Genomic DNA, 16,694 nt, shown 5'->3' on the forward strand with positions numbered 1-16,694 from the left:
GATGAGAACATACCATCAGGTGGCGCAAAGGGATATGTGACGATTTTTTTAAATATTAAAGTCATTAATTTATTTACATGGCGAAAGGGGGGAACCAGCATCCTTGTTGGGGACGAAAAAATATCACACGTGTCGCATTTATCATGTTCATTTAATATTATCGCGGTGACAATGTGCCGATGACAGGATGTGTAGCGCAGCCCGGGGAGAAATTTAACTGATTAATAAGGCAGACGGACAGTGATTCCGCTGAGTGTTTCCCAGTCACTGATTTCGTCTCTCTGAAGAGCGATTTTCGACTGCACGACTTACTGTGGACTATATCCCCCCTGAAGATGGAGTTTGGGGAAAGGAAGAGGAGAAGGAAGTCACAGAGCTTTAAACTGGTCACGGATGAAGGTAGGCTGCTGAATGAATGCAAGACCTTGCAAGACGCGCGTCTGTGTCTGGGTGTTTGTCTGGCGCTGTGTGCCAGCAGAGACGACTCTGTAAACAAAAGCGATGGCCACGACAATACCTACTGTCTGTGCCTCGGTTATAACCAGCAGCTAACTCTATTGATTGTAGTCTCAAATGTAAAAAACCTCCCCGGACGTTAGTCTCAACACAAATATGAATTAATTACACGAATTCAAAATTTGAAAACATGTTGCGCATTGTGAACATGCAGCTTATTGTTCACTTTCTGTTAAAGCTATGTGCTCTAGGCCACCTCTCTTCGCTACACTTCTTCATACCACCTACAGGTGGTGGTTTCTGCATGGGATGGGAGGGGGGTGGGGGGTGGGGGTTCTGCTTTGGTTGACATCACAGTCTCAGTCAGTCTGCACAAGCTTCATTATTGCAATGCAAAAGGCCACAAAATCATTCTGCAATTATCTGTCACACAGGGCATACTGTGATATTAAGTTTTGTTGTAACTATTTCATTACAAAGCCTTGCTGTTTTTCCTGCAGAATTTGTCCCTTCATATATGATGAATTCCAGCTGCAAAGATGTCAATGGAGAGTCTAAGGATGCTGCTGTGCCTGATGGTATGTGCCATTACGAGCATTAATTTCTTTGAAATATAATGGCAGAGGGGCGGCATGCAGCAGTCGTTAGCACTGTCATCTCACAGTAAGAAGGTCCCAGGTTTGAACCTGCCGGCAGCTGTGGGTGGACTGTGAAGTTTGCATGTTCTCGCCATGTCAGTGTGGGTTTTTCAAGGTTCTCTGGCTTCCTCCCACAGTCCAAAGGATAATAGGACATAGGATAAGCAGTTACAGTTAATGGATGTATAATGTTAGATCTCACTAATTACTCTGACACCCGTCTCTCTCTCTCACTGTAGTCTGGCTGGGTGACGAAGGCGTGGAGATCAAGAGGCAAATCACAGGAATGATGAGGCTACTGAGTGATAAGACCGGCAGGGTTTATCAGCGTGTGGTAACAGAGCAAGACAGTTTAACAAAGGAGCTACAGGATCGGCATCTGACCTGGGTACATCAGCCTGCACCTTCATCTCTTATATCAGAGGACCACCATAACAATAGCTGGAACTCTGTAGGTGACCCAGGGCCTTCACCTTCATCCATATCTACCCCCATTGTCAACGGTCCGGGCTGTGGCCAGTACAGCACCCACTCTAAAGCCCCGAGGATCCTCAACAATACTAAGAATCTGAACAAAGTGAATGAAGCTAACGGTAGGGCATCGATGCAGGTTTGAAGAGGAGAAAACAAGCAGACATATCAATCATTTCCTGAAAAATAAAACATGCTGATAGAATAAAGAGGAGATAGCGTTAAGTGCTGAACACTACACATGCATTTATTGTAAAGGGACAAACATACACAAAGGAATTTGTGTGTAAGGCAGACACTTTATCCATACAAGACAAATAATCATGCACAAACATACTCACTTTGTTGTTAATGACATGATAAGAACGCTCATTGCATCCGTATGATAAAGCATGTTTAAGTAGACAGTTACCAAGCAAACCCAACTGTCTTTTCAGCAGATGTAATCCCTCCCGTTGTGCCAGAAACCCCCTGCTGTATGTGTAACTGTAAGGGCACCTTGCAGGCTATTTTGCAGGAACTGCGTGCCATGAGGAGGCTGATGCAAACTCAAAAAGGTCAGTGGATGAAGACAAACACTCACACACTGCAAAAAAAAGTGAGAAAAAGAAATTATAATGTGTTATTGTCTTTTTCTAGCGTCCTTGGAAAGACAGGAACAGGCAGCATCACCATGCCAACCTCGTCTCGGTCCAGGCCCCGCTCCTCGCTGTAGGCCCCGCAAGAGGAGGCCAATCTATAAAGCGCCACTGACTGTGTCTAGCAATAGAAAAGTTGCTCTTTCCCCTCTGGAGGCATCGCCGCTTATAGCTGCACCTGCAGAGTCTGGAAAGAGGAAGGAATGTGCGAAAGAGCAAGCTTCAACAACACCAAACAGTCATCCTGTCTGCTCTGAGGTTTCTGTGCTGCCACCTCAGAATAATACAGTATCTGTCAACAACAGGCCCAATCCCCTCCTGAGCCAGCTAAGGGAACCTCAGCAGGTTAGTGTACATAAATGTACATGTGCCAGAATGTGTTTCATGTGCCAGTTGGTAGCTCCAGTTTACAGTCTATCTAAAAAATTAACTTTTTTAAATGTATGTATTTACTGTCTTTACAAAGTAGCAGAAATGTGGTACTGTTGTATATTTTAACTCAACCTAACCTGCATCTGAAAAATCATACTTTATGACTTTATGAAAAAAAACAAATAAAAATTGAATTTATCGTGTTATGTTTTATTTCACCATTGTCCCTTTCTACTTCACAATTCACAGTGTGTGCTATTTGATTGTTTTTCAGGCTGAAGTGCGTCTTGCAGAGGATCATGACGTGTATATTTCAAAAGCTCAGCTAGACTCCATCCTGGTTAACTATACACGCTCTGGCAGCCTGCTGTTCCGGAAATTGGTGCGCGTCAATATCTTTTTTTTGAGATCTGATTCATTGGCACTTGATGATTATGATTTACTTTACAGTCAGGTGGCATCAGTGATTACTTATTTTTTTATTCTGAACAACAGCAAACATCTAATACTCTACTTCACTTGTAAGCACTGTTCACAAAAGGCTCAACAGTGCTTTAACATGAATCTTTATGTTTTAGGTGTGTGCCTTCTTTGACGATATTACGCTGGCTAACTCCTTGCCAAATGGTAAAAGGAAGAGAGGGCTCAATGATAACCGTAAGGGCTTGGACCAGAATATTGTGGGTGCCATTAAAGGTAAGATATAAAAAAGGGAATCTGTTTCTTTGTACCAGGCTACAACAATAAAGACACATTAATGAAACATATATGTATGATCTGTGTCCAGTGTTTACAGAGAAATACTGCACTGAACACAGAATAGAGAAGCTGCCCGGGCCACGAGACTGGGTTCAGATCCTTCAAGATCAGATCAAACTTGCCAGGAGGCGGCTGAAAAGAGGTACTGCTACAGAGTTTGTTCAAAGGAAGTTTACTTTTTATTATTATTATGAAGTAAGTTTAGGATAGGTCAATTACAAGGACCCTGTTTACACGTAATATTAATATGTGTTGTGGGTGATTGGACCACAAGAGGACAGCAAGTACAGGTGTGACTGAACCAAATGCATCCTAAATGCATCTTGAGATCCAGCTGCTCAAACCACATTCAGTGTTGGCCTGGGTTGTATATGGCCACATTCTTTCAGCAGTGTGTATGGCAATGTGTCCTAGGCCATATTAAAGGCCCACCTATTCAGCTGACGTCCTTGCTCATCAACTTGCTGCCAGTAGACACAGCACTGAAGGACTGTCCCTGGAGCCTCTCCTTTACTCAGTTCAACATTTTCCTGGTTAGCAAAAGGTAACAAAGCAGCAGCTTTTTATCAGTCCCAACCATAGGCTGTAGAAAGATGGACAACATAAAAGTTCCCCCAAGGTGTAACTTTTCAATCTTGATCGCCCCCTGGTGTCTTTCTGCAGTATAGGTCATAAAGCCTGCCCTCCCATTGTTTTATTACATGGGACATAAGACAAACTAAAAACTCAAAGTACACGCCAAATAAAATTTTCCCAAAGATGGCTTCTGACACTGCAGGTAGTTCTCATCACCCTGATGTTTGTTCAAGCGTTTGTTTTTATGCTAAGTTTGGTTTTAATTAGTTATTCAATTCCACAAAAAGGGGATTTTCCACCATGATTGACAGCTGTGACGCCAGTCCATGCACTCACATTCAATGGAGCTGCTTGCGATTGGTCGGACGGGTGTTTTGGTGAGGATATTGGTGAGGATATGGTGAGGCTACTGTGCAGACTCCGGGTCTCAATGACATCACCATTGTAAGATCACAATGTTTGTCTACCAGATATTATAACCTCACTTAAAAATAGCAGGAATAAGTGAGGGTGTGTTGTCCATTTTACATACAATCTATGGATGTCACCCATCAGTTTGTGGAGTGCCATTTTAAGCTGTGAGCTCGGCAATTCGGCCATCACCATCTTAGTTTTTAGGAGCCAGAAGTGACAATATTTAGACGAGAGGTTGCAGCTGTGGACGAGTGAGGGGTGGATCCAAGCCAGCAGGAAATGCGTCAGGCCTTGATGCAAATTTTACATAGTGGCCAAGAGTGGAAATACAGCATTCGAGTCAGTCACGTGATGCACACAGGCCCAGAAAGACTTTTCCCCGTTGATATACATCGGAAAAGAGACGTCTGTAAATCAGTAATTATTTTTTTTGTGAGCGTCAAAACCCCCGCAAAACGTATTCTATTACTATCTAGATTTAAACCATCATAACATTTGGGAATTCTATAAAGAGCCGCAAGATTACATTTTCTAGACCTCCATTCAAGCAAGCAACATGCTAATCCGGAAGTCAGTCGCTTCATTTTCAGCCTCGGAGGTCGCCGCTTAGTATAAACAGGCTCACATACAAAATAAGCAATAAAAGAGAAGATAAACCATGCTCTTCCTTTGACTCCTCAGATGCTGCTGAAGCAGAAGAAGCTGTAAATGGACCTACCACAAGTATGGCCTATACTCAAATATACACATATACAGGCAGCCAACACACACACAATCCTACCCATTAATTCAGTTGTTAACTTGCACCTGCAGGTCTTTTATTACGTCTCAATATCACATCTTTCCTTTCGCCCCCCTCTGAGCCCACAATGTCTTACCTCTCACCACTTCACAACACACACACTAACAAGTGTCGCTGGCTTGCTCATTGGCTGGTCTTTGCCACGCTGTTACTGTGACATTTGACATTCTCACACAGCTTTCAGAAATGTCAGCTAATTATCTTCACACCATGCACCTTAGCCCCTCTTTCACTTTTCTATCTTCCACGCTGTCACAATACCATTTTTCTTTCTGCTGTCTCAGTTTGTTTTTTTTTTCATTTACAAGGAAGATTGTGAGACCTGTACAAAATCCACCAGATGTGTGAACACAGTTGTCTTTACAAGCACAAACACAAATGCACTTTTATGGTTGTGATATTTTAAATTTTAACATTTCTTCTTCTTTCTTTCTTTATAGGCTTTGACTATAACAAGCCTGCAAGTGTGGAGGGGACGGTGGTGAGCATGACTGGTTGATTCAAAGGCTGCCACAATGGCCTTATAGCTGATTTGTTAATTGTTTTCATTACTGCTCTTTACTTGATGCATTTTGCCACTTTAGATATTTCCATTGCAGCTGTAATCTACTTTGTGATATGGATGTAAATGGAAAAAAAACCAATAGGACCAAATGAAGAAGAAGCCTGCTTAATGATATCCTGTCTCTCACACTCTCTCTCTCTCTCTATCACACACACACACACTCACACACACACACACACACACACGCGCATACACTCTACCCTGTAGTGTCCTAGAGACTTCTCAGTGGAAAGATGCTGGGATCTGGGATTATTTGCCAATATTCACTGATTTATACAATGGTCAAAATAACGTCAGATCATTTTTATGTTTAGAGGTGACTTACTGTTTACATTATAGCTTCAATTTGCCTGGTTCTCATATGTCATAGGAAGTCTAAAACAATATATGTTTTACACAAACTAACTTTTTATGGAAAGTTTTCCATCGTGGATTGTGCCTTTTAAGTGACCAGTACTTCAGTGGGTGTAATGTGCAGTGCAGCATCAACCTGAATAACAAACATTACATCCAAAAGTAAACATCTGATGTTTTTTGGTCAATAATACCAATTAAAATTGTTAACAGGCCACATCTGGCTGAAAATATTAAATATACAGTACTCTATTTTTTTTCCTTTTCATTATTAGAATATCTAGGCTCTATGCATATCTCTTGTGCTATTGTGTTTATATTGTGTTGGGAATATCTTTAATTTTCGCTCTCTGTGCATATGAAAGAAATAGTTGTTTACACTAATAAATATGGTTTCCTGACCGTTTTGTCTTTGTGTCGCTCTTTTTGTATGCTAGACAGTAAACTCAACAAAAGAAGAAATGAGAAAAAGAAAAATACAGATATTGTATTGTATTTCTTCCTGAAACACCCGGATAAACATGAACAATGCAGAAAAAGCACTATAATAAAATATTTGCTGCAACAATAAAATAGTTTATTATGTCAAAAGATAAATTCACAAATGTTTTTTATAGATGTTTATTTTTTTAAGTACCTATACTCCCAGTAAGGTAATGTTATGTTTTTGTAGGTGCAATTGGAGGGAAAACAGTAAATTAAAGGTACACTCCATTGTAGAGATTTTGTTGCCAGACTCCACAGCTCATTAAAGGGGATGTTGAAGCCGCCTCTGTACAGGCAGAGGACCCTTTGAGCTCTTGTGAGTTTCCTCTTTGTATTGTAAACCATATGTCCTTTTATAAAGACGAAGCGTCAGCGCACATGTATACTCGTCAAAATATATCGAATAATACGCAATCGCTTTGTTTTTAGTCGTCTATTTCTGAGTTTAAAAAGCAAAAGTGTCTTACTTTTCAACAGGCATTCTCGGAGGACACCCGTTTCTAGCCCCAATGCATTCTGGTGCCGTCCCCGCTCTTCTGTTGGGATCCACCGCTAACGTGAAGCTGGTAAGGATAAACTGGACAGAGCAATTAAAGGGGAAATGTTGCAAGAATATAACTCCGCTTTGGTCCTAAAATCGCGTTTAGTGCGATTGTAAACACTTATATTGCACCGCACAATTGCAAACTTTGCACAAGTGGCACGTTTAGCGCTGCTTTATTGATACGAACTCCGATGTTGCACACATCGCATGGCGATGGACAGGAAAGGGTTAATTTTTTCCGCCGCCGACATTTTTATTCGGCGCTCTACGGCAACTTTTTAACTTACATGTGCAACGAGCTGGCGCTATGTTTCGCAACAATGTGTCACATTTGGGCTGCAGCCGGCGCGGTGTGTGTTTTTATACGCAGTTACGAGCTCACACACTCGGGATAGTCGCAGCTCTTTGTTGCTCAGAGCTGCTTATGCTCATCACATCATGCATTGATCAGCGTTTGCAAGCGCTAGCATGGAAACGGAAACTGCATTTTCAGCACAACAAACACAAATGTAAAAGATGTGGCTGTCATTTTTAACACATTATGTCTTAAAGTTAAGCGCTCAGTAGTTTATAATGTAGCGGATACACAGGATAATTACCTCTGGTCAGCACTTATATTGTTAGCCTGCGCCTCAGGGTTGAATGAACTTGGCATCATTTTGCCTCTTGAACACTCCCACTTTGCGCTAACAGAGGCCCCTCACTTACAGCAATTTAAACACCAAACCGGGTTATAAGTAACCAATAACTCGACTTGCTACTATGTCAGGTGGTCCACTGTTTACCATTTTCATGTTGTCTAGCGTCATTCATGTGTTATTTTTAAGTATACCCAGAATATGAGTTGATCAGCGCTCATTGTGAAGTTTTGGTATTGAAGAGTCTTGGATGCTTTGAAATTTGTAAAAGTGCATTAGTGTGCACTTCAGTGTCTTAACTGGCAATAAATCTTAACTTTTGTATTTTTTAATTTGAATAATATCAATGTAATTATACCCTAAATTAATGTAGGGGTCATCAGATTATTGCCTTGGCAGATTATTGGGGCTGACATTTGGCATTTTGCAGTGTGTCTATTGGCATTTTAATGAAATGATCACCGATAAAATGAATTAGTTAAAAGGTGCAAATAAAGTGTCAGAATGGGAGGAATTTTTACTTAGTGATTCTTACATGTATTTATATTTTATTCACATTTTCACTTGACTTTATGAAAAATATTGCAGGGAACTTGCTGTATATGACGTCGAACATTTCAGTTTTGTAAGTTTTGTGTTGGAGTTTGTTATATTCCAAATTCTAAATATTGAAAAAAGATTTAAATTTTTATTGTAAATGCATATCCGTTCCAACTCTTGGTTATCTGTCTCATTAACTACTAAGAATTGGCCCTGAAAAATTAGACCTACAAAATTACTACACCTGTCGATTGAACTTAGTGTTTAGACCAGTCAAAGATGTGCATTATTGCATTTTAACAATTTATGTTTTTATGTCAAAAAAATGAATGATTTGATTGATTGCTAATTTAATTCTGGTCACATATTTATCTGTAACTTCTGGTGTTTGGTTGCTTTGGTATAATAATATTATGTCTATAAAACATTGTTACTTAGTAATTAAAGGTTGATTCAGCTCTGCAGTTATTTCTGGCATTGTGACAAAAGAGGACACAGGCTGACTCGATAAGTCATTTAATCTGTTAGGTGATCCATAGAAAACTGAATTGCAACTATTTTGTTAATAAATTGCTTATTAAATTAATAGCAATTTAATAATTAAAAAATAATCTTGTTATTATTTCCAGCTTCTCAGTTGTGAAGATTTGGTGCTTTTCTCTGTTTTGAACATTTGTCATAGTAAACCTAATATTTCTGAAGATTTGGACTATTACAGTCAAAATATGAAATATATATAGGTGTTTGTAGAGGGTTTTTTTTAAATTCTGATGTTTTTTTTCACTCTTTTCCAACTTTTTAAGTTGTAAAAATGACTGTTATAAGCCACACAGACAGAATTGATCGCAGTGCTGTTGCCTCAGATTGTATAGGCACTCGCTGTACTTGATCCACTGGAAATGATGCACGAAATCTGAGAATGCTTTGTAGTGTGGTGAATTAGCTGTCTTCTTATGTTATTTAAAGACTGCACAGTGAATAAGATTTCCCTCCAGCCAGTTATGACCTTCAAACAGTAATCACCAATTTTATTCTATCGCTGATGTGTTTCCAGTGGTGAAGACCCAGAGTTCCTTCAGACATGTCCGTGAGGGAGTCCTTTAACCCTGAAAGCTATGAGCTGGACAAGAACTTCAGGCTCACACGCTTTGCTGAGCTCAAAGGCACAGGCTGCAAGGTTGGCGCTCCTTATTAAAACCTGCCTTGGATGCATTATTTACTTAACAAATTAATGAGAAATGTGATGTAAAACTAATGCTTGAAAATGGCTGTTATTGTCTGCGGTCACAGGTGCCACAAGAAGTTTTACAGAAGCTGCTAGAAACCCTACAGGAGAACCACTATCAAGAGGATGAACAGTTCCTGGGGGCAGTTATGCCCCGATTAGGTAATTATGATCTTCATATAGTACTAAAATAATGGATAACTTAAATTAAAAAGTGCTTAACCACAATTCGGCTTTAACAAACAACAGAAGCTATTCTAACAACAATAAGGAGACCAATTTATAAAATGCTGAATGTAAAGTATATTAAATGATAGAAGACAACTAAAATAAGTTAAGATAAAGAAATGTCTTGAGTGGACATTACCAAGGTGTGCAAAAAATACTCCTCTGTGGTTGAAACAGACAGACAGTTGTTTTTTTATGTAAAACTCTAAAAGCCTGTGTTCCTTTGATATCCTGTTAAATTAAATGTAAGCCTCAGACAGCAACGAGTTAGAGAGGGAGCTAGAAATACATCAGTGCACAAAACATTTTATTGCTTTAAAGGTATTAACTAAACCCTGATTCTTAATTCTGAAATGAACTATTTTCTTTCTGCCAAACTACACCAGCAAAGCGTATCGTGCACGCAGTGTGCATCTCCTGCTAGCTCACCTAGCACCGCCGAGCTCGCTAATGTTACAGCTCAGCCGAGAAGGACGCCATTAATATTTACATCTTGCACTGACACAAACACAAGCTTCTCATCCGTGAGTAATTGCACACTTCCTCCTGTGCGGGCGCAGTTCAGCAGAAAGAAAAGAGTTCCTATATAAAACTGCTCAAAACAAACTGAGTACTTGAGTAACCGGGTTATGATTTCTGGAAAGAGACATTGCTGTGGAGCTTTTCAGACGTATATTTTTGAGTGCCATCTAGTTCCATATCTGCAACAGATGTCTCCAACACTTGGCAACTCACACCGAAACAATTGACAGCAGTTAAATTCTGCTCTTTAGTTCAGATTTTTAATGTGCATAAACCTTTTCAGAATATCACATACAGAACTCTTTTATTTTGAAGGCATAGGCATGGACACGTGTGTGATCCCCCTCAGACATGGAGGCCTTTCTCTGGTCCAGACAACAGATTACATCTACCCCATTGTGGATGACCCCTACATGATGGTACGATGTCCTCTTTTCTGGATATGACTTTTCTTCCCCATTGTGTTCCAATTAATGACATTTTGACAAGTGAGAAATGAAAGGATGTGGCTGCTGTAATTCTGTGGCCGTCTTTGTTATTGGGTGGTATGTAGGCCTTCTCTGCACATCCTTAATGTGCTTAACTTTCAGTATTTCTATTTCATAGGGAAGAATTGCTTGTGCCAATGTTTTAAGTGACCTGTATGCCATGGGAGTGACAGAGTGCGACAACATGTTGATGCTTCTGGGGGTCAGCAACAAAATGTCAGAAAAGGTAAGAGGCGCATGTCAGCCGATGAGTTCACTTTTGGATCTTGTTTCTGTCAACTAACAGTGAAGAATCAGTTCTGTTATTGGTAGAACAAACTAAATATCAATTATTTTAAAGAATAATTATTAAAGGAGACAGTGATAAGAAAGATGTCTTTATTTTTCCGGTTTGCGCCCTGTCTCTGCTCTGGATGTCGTGGATCTCTGTAGGAGAGAGACAAAGTCATGCCACTGATCATCCAGGGATTCAAGGATGCATCAGAGGAAGCCGGCACATCTGTAACAGGAGGACAGACGGTGCTCAACCCCTGGGTGGTGATGGGAGGAGTTGCTACAACAGTCTGTCAGCCAAACGAATTTATCATGTAGGAATGAGTCCCTACTACATATTTAGTGACGTATGTAAATTGTGTCATTTTGTCGTAATGCAACACATTTTATATTTCTCAGGCCGGACAACGCAGTGCCAGGAGACGTTTTGGTGTTGACCAAGCCACTCGGAACACAAGTAGCAGTTGCAGTGCACCAGTGGCTAGATATTGTAAGTCAAACATCTCACTTATTTCACTCATCATCTTGTCTGGACATTTTTTTTCTGTTTAATGTACTGTTGATGTTTTGTCATCTCTCAGCCTGAGAAGTGGAACAAGATCAAGCTGGTGGTTACACAGGAAGACGTAGAGCTTGCCTACCATGAAGCCATGATGAACATGGCTCGGCTCAACAGAACAGGTAAAACTACAATCAATGTTTCCAAATATTTGAAATAAAAATGAAAATCCTAATTTTTAATCAGCATGTTAAGCTGGGCGTAATGACACCAGCTGTTCTGCAGAAGGAAATGTTGAATGGGGACATTTCTCTCAAACAGCAGCAGCTTGGCTGTATTGCAGCCTTTGTAGCTAAGTAGCCTCTGCTAATAATCGAAAACTTTCAAAAGGTTATGGCTTATGTTTAAGATACTAAAACAGCGTTCCATTTGAGACAGAAGTTGCACACTAGAGCTTCATGCTAACAACACACGTTACTATCATCTTAAATAAAAAGCTGGAATTCTGTCACACTGATTAGAGTGAGCGTTTTTATTTCCTTTTCTCGTACTAGATTGTTCTCTTTATTCTTTTTTTAATTTTTAAGGAACTTATCGCAGCAGTGGTACTGAGGTGATTGATCAATACAAACCAATGTCGTGTTTATAACAAAAAGTGTTTATTGAACTTTCAAAAAAGGGGGTGGGAGAGGAAATGGAGCTAAAAACCAGTACCGGGTAATTCACTCTGTTCGGTCCAGACACCTCTGGACTCAGATGTCACACTGTGAGGTCAAGGCAACAATAAAACACAAGCTGCATTAAATGTTTCGGTTGTTGGCATTTGAGAGAGAGAGACAGCATTTTGCAGGTCTGTCCTCTTGCTTTCCTCTTTCTTGAGTGAGGCTTTGAGAGGAGCCTTTCAGCTCATGCTGAGTTGATTGAAGACGAGCTTCAGCTGCTTCTCCCCCTGACTGCAGCGTGTGGCGGGGGAGGTACTGATCAGCCACCCAGCTGGACTCTGTTTCTACAGGACTGTTGTTGCCTGCTCTGGCTCCATCTCCTGGTGTCTGTTGACCCAAGGTGTTGTGAAACACCACAAACTTAATGAGAAAATACGCAAAAAAACAGCAACTGTTACCATAATGCTTATTTGTTCGCTTTCAAGATGGCGCACAATGTCTGATCCACAGTGAAAAAGTTGACTCACATCTCTAATCAGCCACTTAATCATCCAGATGGCCTTCTAAATCTCTGTCTTTGTCTCTTTCCTTGTAGCGGCCGGTCTCATGCACACTTTCAACGCTCACGCAGCCACTGACATCACAGGGTTCGGCATCCTTGGCCATGCTCAGACGTTGGCACGGCAACAACGAAGTGAGGTGTCATTCGTCATCCACAACCTCCCAGTACTCGCCAAGATGGCCGCTGTGTCAAAGGCCTGCGGGAACATGTTTGGACTCATGCACGGCACCTGCCCTGAAACATCAGGTGTGTGTCTTTCTTTCATTCTTAACCACTGGCAGAATATGCAAGATGAGCATCACAAAGCGATATAAAGGTGGATAAAAACAAATGCAAAAAGCGCCCAACATAATGATGTATAAGTGTTAGACTGATGCATGGTCTGAGGGTCGCAACAACAGGGATTCAGTTGCCCTTGGTGTTGGTTTTACAAAAGACTCCTGCTGTAGCATTCTGAATCAGCTGCAGCTTCTCCAGTCATAATGTGTTTAGACTGTCAAATTAGTGTAATTGGGACAAGATTAATTTGAATAACTCAACATCATGGAGAGAGAAAACATGCCATAATAGAAAGAAACAAGCAAAAATGAAAGAAAAAAAAAACAACCCCAGATTGACTTGGTTGTGATTTGCTTTGCTATGTGTGTGTGTTTTTCAGTGCTTTGTCTCTAGGATACCTTTTTATAAAGCCCAGACCTCACCTGAGCGCTGTGGGAGTTAAAGTAAACACCCTGAACACAGACAACAAGAAGGAAATTAGAAAATACAGGCAGATGGCATAAGTAATGACTGAGAGGGATTCCCTCTGTGTGAGTCAATACATTGTTTTTAAGAAACCTATGCACAGTATTTGTATTATCACTGGAGTTGCTGATTCTTTGTTTTTCTTGAAATTTCCTGATTTATTTTGCTTAAATCCCTTGTTCTGAATCTGGGATCAACCTTGCAAAGCACTTTGTAACTTTGTTTTGAAAAGTGCTTTTCAAATAAAGTTTATTATTATTATTATTAGTGGTAGTAGTAGTAGTATATCTTACAGTAAGGAAACATGTAGTAATCTGATATCCTTTTGCAGTACTCGAGCTAGTGTAGCTTAAAATTGGTCATTTGTACCCTTGTAAATATGCTAATCCAATCCATGAGTGGCATCCATTTAACAGTGCTAAGACAAAATCCAAACACTAATAATGATATGTCCAAGTGGAAACAAGTGAAAGAAGAACAATCCTGGACCAAGAATTTAGTCCTGAGGGACATAGAGAGGAACCCAAAATGATGGACAAATCCCTTCAGAGACTTAATAACTTTAGTCAGAAAGATAAGATGAGACGGAGTGCTTCAGGGAAACAATGATCAGTATCAAATGCAGCACCTAAGTGCAGAAATAAAAGCGAACACATTAAAAATATCACTTGAGACTTTTGTGATTGACAGAATCTCTTCGTTTGTATAGGAGGCCTGCTCATCTGTCTGCCTCGGGAACAGGCGGCCCGCTTCTGTGCCGAAATCAAATCTCCAAAATACGGCGAGGGCCACCAAGCGTGGATCATTGGAATTGTAGAGAAAGGAAACCGCACTGCTCGCATCATCGACAAACCGCGGATCATAGAGGTGGCACCGCAAGCAGCCACGCAGAATGTCAACCCAACTCCTGGTGCAACTTCTTAATCCTCCTTTGCCGCATCATAGACCGGAACCCAAAAGCTCTGCCGAGTGTTTTTAGACACATAAACTTCAAAACCATCCTAGAGTGTTGAAATATATACACACAATAGTATGTACACAGAAAAGACTGGATTGGCGTGTATCTTCATGAAAAACAGCCCCACACAGTGGCCAAAGGGGCACGTCATCACCCGTGGACTCAACCTGCAGTATCCCCACGATAAAAAATTGATAAGACTTAGTGCATACTTAAAATCCATTTGCCTTTTGTGTCCGTTGTATTCTGTTATGTTTAATGTGCGCGATTGGCAGGCAGCTTCTGACAAGAGAGTTATGATGATGAAGACAATAATGCAATACGGTTGATTCATTTTGAATCTTAGGAAGTCTGGTGTCTGTTGCCTCTTTTGGTCCTTTAAATTTGCTCTCATCAAGCAAGCGGACCGTGTGATGGTGTTTTTGTTTGTCCATTCACTTTGTACAGTTATAAAGCGTAGTTTTAGTTCATTGCTGTTAACTGATGCCTTGAAAGAAGCGGGAGTGTGACCAGAATGGTTTGTTTTTTATTACTTTGACTTTTTGTATTGTCCCCACCAAAACTAATAAATATTCAAATTGCCACTCATGTTGATGGAATAAGTCACATGTAACACGATCTACTTACATCATAGAACTCCAGATTGATATTTTTTTTACATAAATAATTTGTGTTGCTTTATTGTGCTTTGACTTGAAGTCATAGATAAGAAAAAAAAATCTGCATACCCCTCAGGAGATGAATCTTCTTCCATCTGAATTCCTAACATGTCATCATATTTAAGGTAGTATGGTGTATAGAGTTTGCATTATGTGGTCACACAGTTGTGCAACTGTAAAAAGCACTCTTATTGGTGAGTTTGTTGCCTGTTGCCTTTGTTCGAGATCAGGTGCATTAAGTTTTGCTCTCCTAATGCCGCTGCGAACAGTCGGACTAACTGTTATGAAGCCTCCAGCTGATCAAAGTCCAGATCATTTTTGTTTGTCCTAACAGCCTGAATGAATCTGGAAGGCCTCTGTAAATGTTCATATAGATATCAGGAACAAGATACGACCTCCACCCCACCTCTTAAAATAAACGTCTCTTATAAAAGATTGTTTTTCTGTCTGTTTTTCATACATTAGAAAGAATTATGATTACTTACTATTACTACTATTGTGACTATTACTATTAAAAAATAATCAGTTAAAAGTATGAATTCATTTCTAATGATTCCCGTGATTATATTTTAATTTTACGAAAGCAGCTCATGACATGCAGTAGATGTATAATAATCTTTAATGTTTTAATCGAAAACATTAAAATGAACAGCAGTTCATAAATACTGGCATGTAACAAATGATTTATTTTTTCAAACATAGTATTGAATTCTTTAAACATATGTATTTACATATTTATATGCACAAACCATAGACCACATATAAAGATTTAAATGTATTACACTAACTTTATTTACAACCTATGGCATAAATGAGCAAAAAAGGAGAAAGAAACAACCATTGCAAAAACAAAAATTTCCATCATTAAAGAAAACATCCTTCCCTCAGCACCAAAACAATACAGCTCAGAAAATTACAATATAAAACAAAAATAAATTAGATAAGTAGCAACTATTCCCTTTAGCCTGCCTGAGTGGAATGACCAGCTCTTATAATGTGACCCAACAGAAAAGGTCATAAGTGTCACCAGAACTTTGTTTTGTTTTTGCATAAATGAAGCATCGTAAGGAGACTCTCAGATTGTAAGTGAGCCAAATCCGCAGTTTGCTACATGTGCTTCTTCCCATTTTCCAGCTGTATGTGCTTTGCATGCTCCACCACCTTCTTATCATTTTCAGGCTTGAAAAGTGCTTGGATATCCTGCATGGCCTTACAAATGTGCTGTCCAAACCGGTATGAGTCCTGCAGAGAGACAGAGACAAAGAAACAGACACACAAAGACAGAGAGTTGAGTTTTAAAAGTCATCATAATGCTATACATGTGGGTCTTCAGTATGCATTGCTCTCATGTTGTGTCCTTACTGTGTCGGGGCTGGAGAACTTGCTGGAAATGTGGAATGTGATGAGATTTTCCCCCACAATTATATAAGACACACCATACCGTATCTTTTCTTTTAGGTGCTTTCCGAGCCCTGGAAGTTGTCTACTAGCCAAACTCCACAGCAGCAGCTCAATTTAGTTGACATCAACAAGTTTCCTAAATATGTGGGTGCTGGTGGTGGATTCGGCCCAGTGAGTTAAGTACCCTAATATTATTGTTATTATAGTGAATCCTGATAAG

The 16,694-nt window shown here is 40.0% G+C and overlaps 2 protein-coding genes across 2 annotated transcripts; both read left to right on the plus strand.

The window, feature by feature from the left end:
• The first annotated feature begins 335 nt into the window (after nt 1–335).
• On the plus strand, nt 336–5,852 carry bend7 (BEN domain containing 7). The gene is made up of 10 exons (XM_042496856.1): nt 336–399; nt 957–1,034; nt 1,334–1,687; nt 2,003–2,122; nt 2,205–2,554; nt 2,850–2,957; nt 3,154–3,271; nt 3,363–3,476; nt 5,006–5,047; nt 5,567–5,852. The coding sequence occupies exons 1-10, from the start codon at nt 336–338 to the stop codon at nt 5,623–5,625; spliced, it is 1,407 nt and encodes a 468-aa protein (XP_042352790.1). The 3' UTR covers nt 5,626–5,852.
• Nucleotides 5,853–7,037: 1,185 nt separating this feature from the next.
• Nucleotides 7,038–15,506, plus strand: sephs1 (selenophosphate synthetase 1). Its single transcript, XM_042495934.1, has 10 exons — nt 7,038–7,097; nt 9,308–9,430; nt 9,544–9,640; nt 10,544–10,647; nt 10,835–10,942; nt 11,149–11,303; nt 11,389–11,479; nt 11,571–11,670; nt 12,746–12,958; nt 14,166–15,506. Exons 2-10 carry the CDS (start codon nt 9,335–9,337, stop codon nt 14,378–14,380), a joined length of 1,179 nt encoding a protein of 392 aa, XP_042351868.1. The 5' UTR covers nt 7,038–7,097; nt 9,308–9,334; the 3' UTR covers nt 14,381–15,506.
• Nucleotides 15,507–16,694: the final 1,188 nt, after the last annotated feature.

The sequence above is a fragment of the Plectropomus leopardus genome, chromosome 11, assembly GCF_008729295.1.
Source record: "Plectropomus leopardus isolate mb chromosome 11, YSFRI_Pleo_2.0, whole genome shotgun sequence".
NCBI classification, from domain to species: Eukaryota; Metazoa; Chordata; class Actinopteri; order Perciformes; family Serranidae; genus Plectropomus; species Plectropomus leopardus.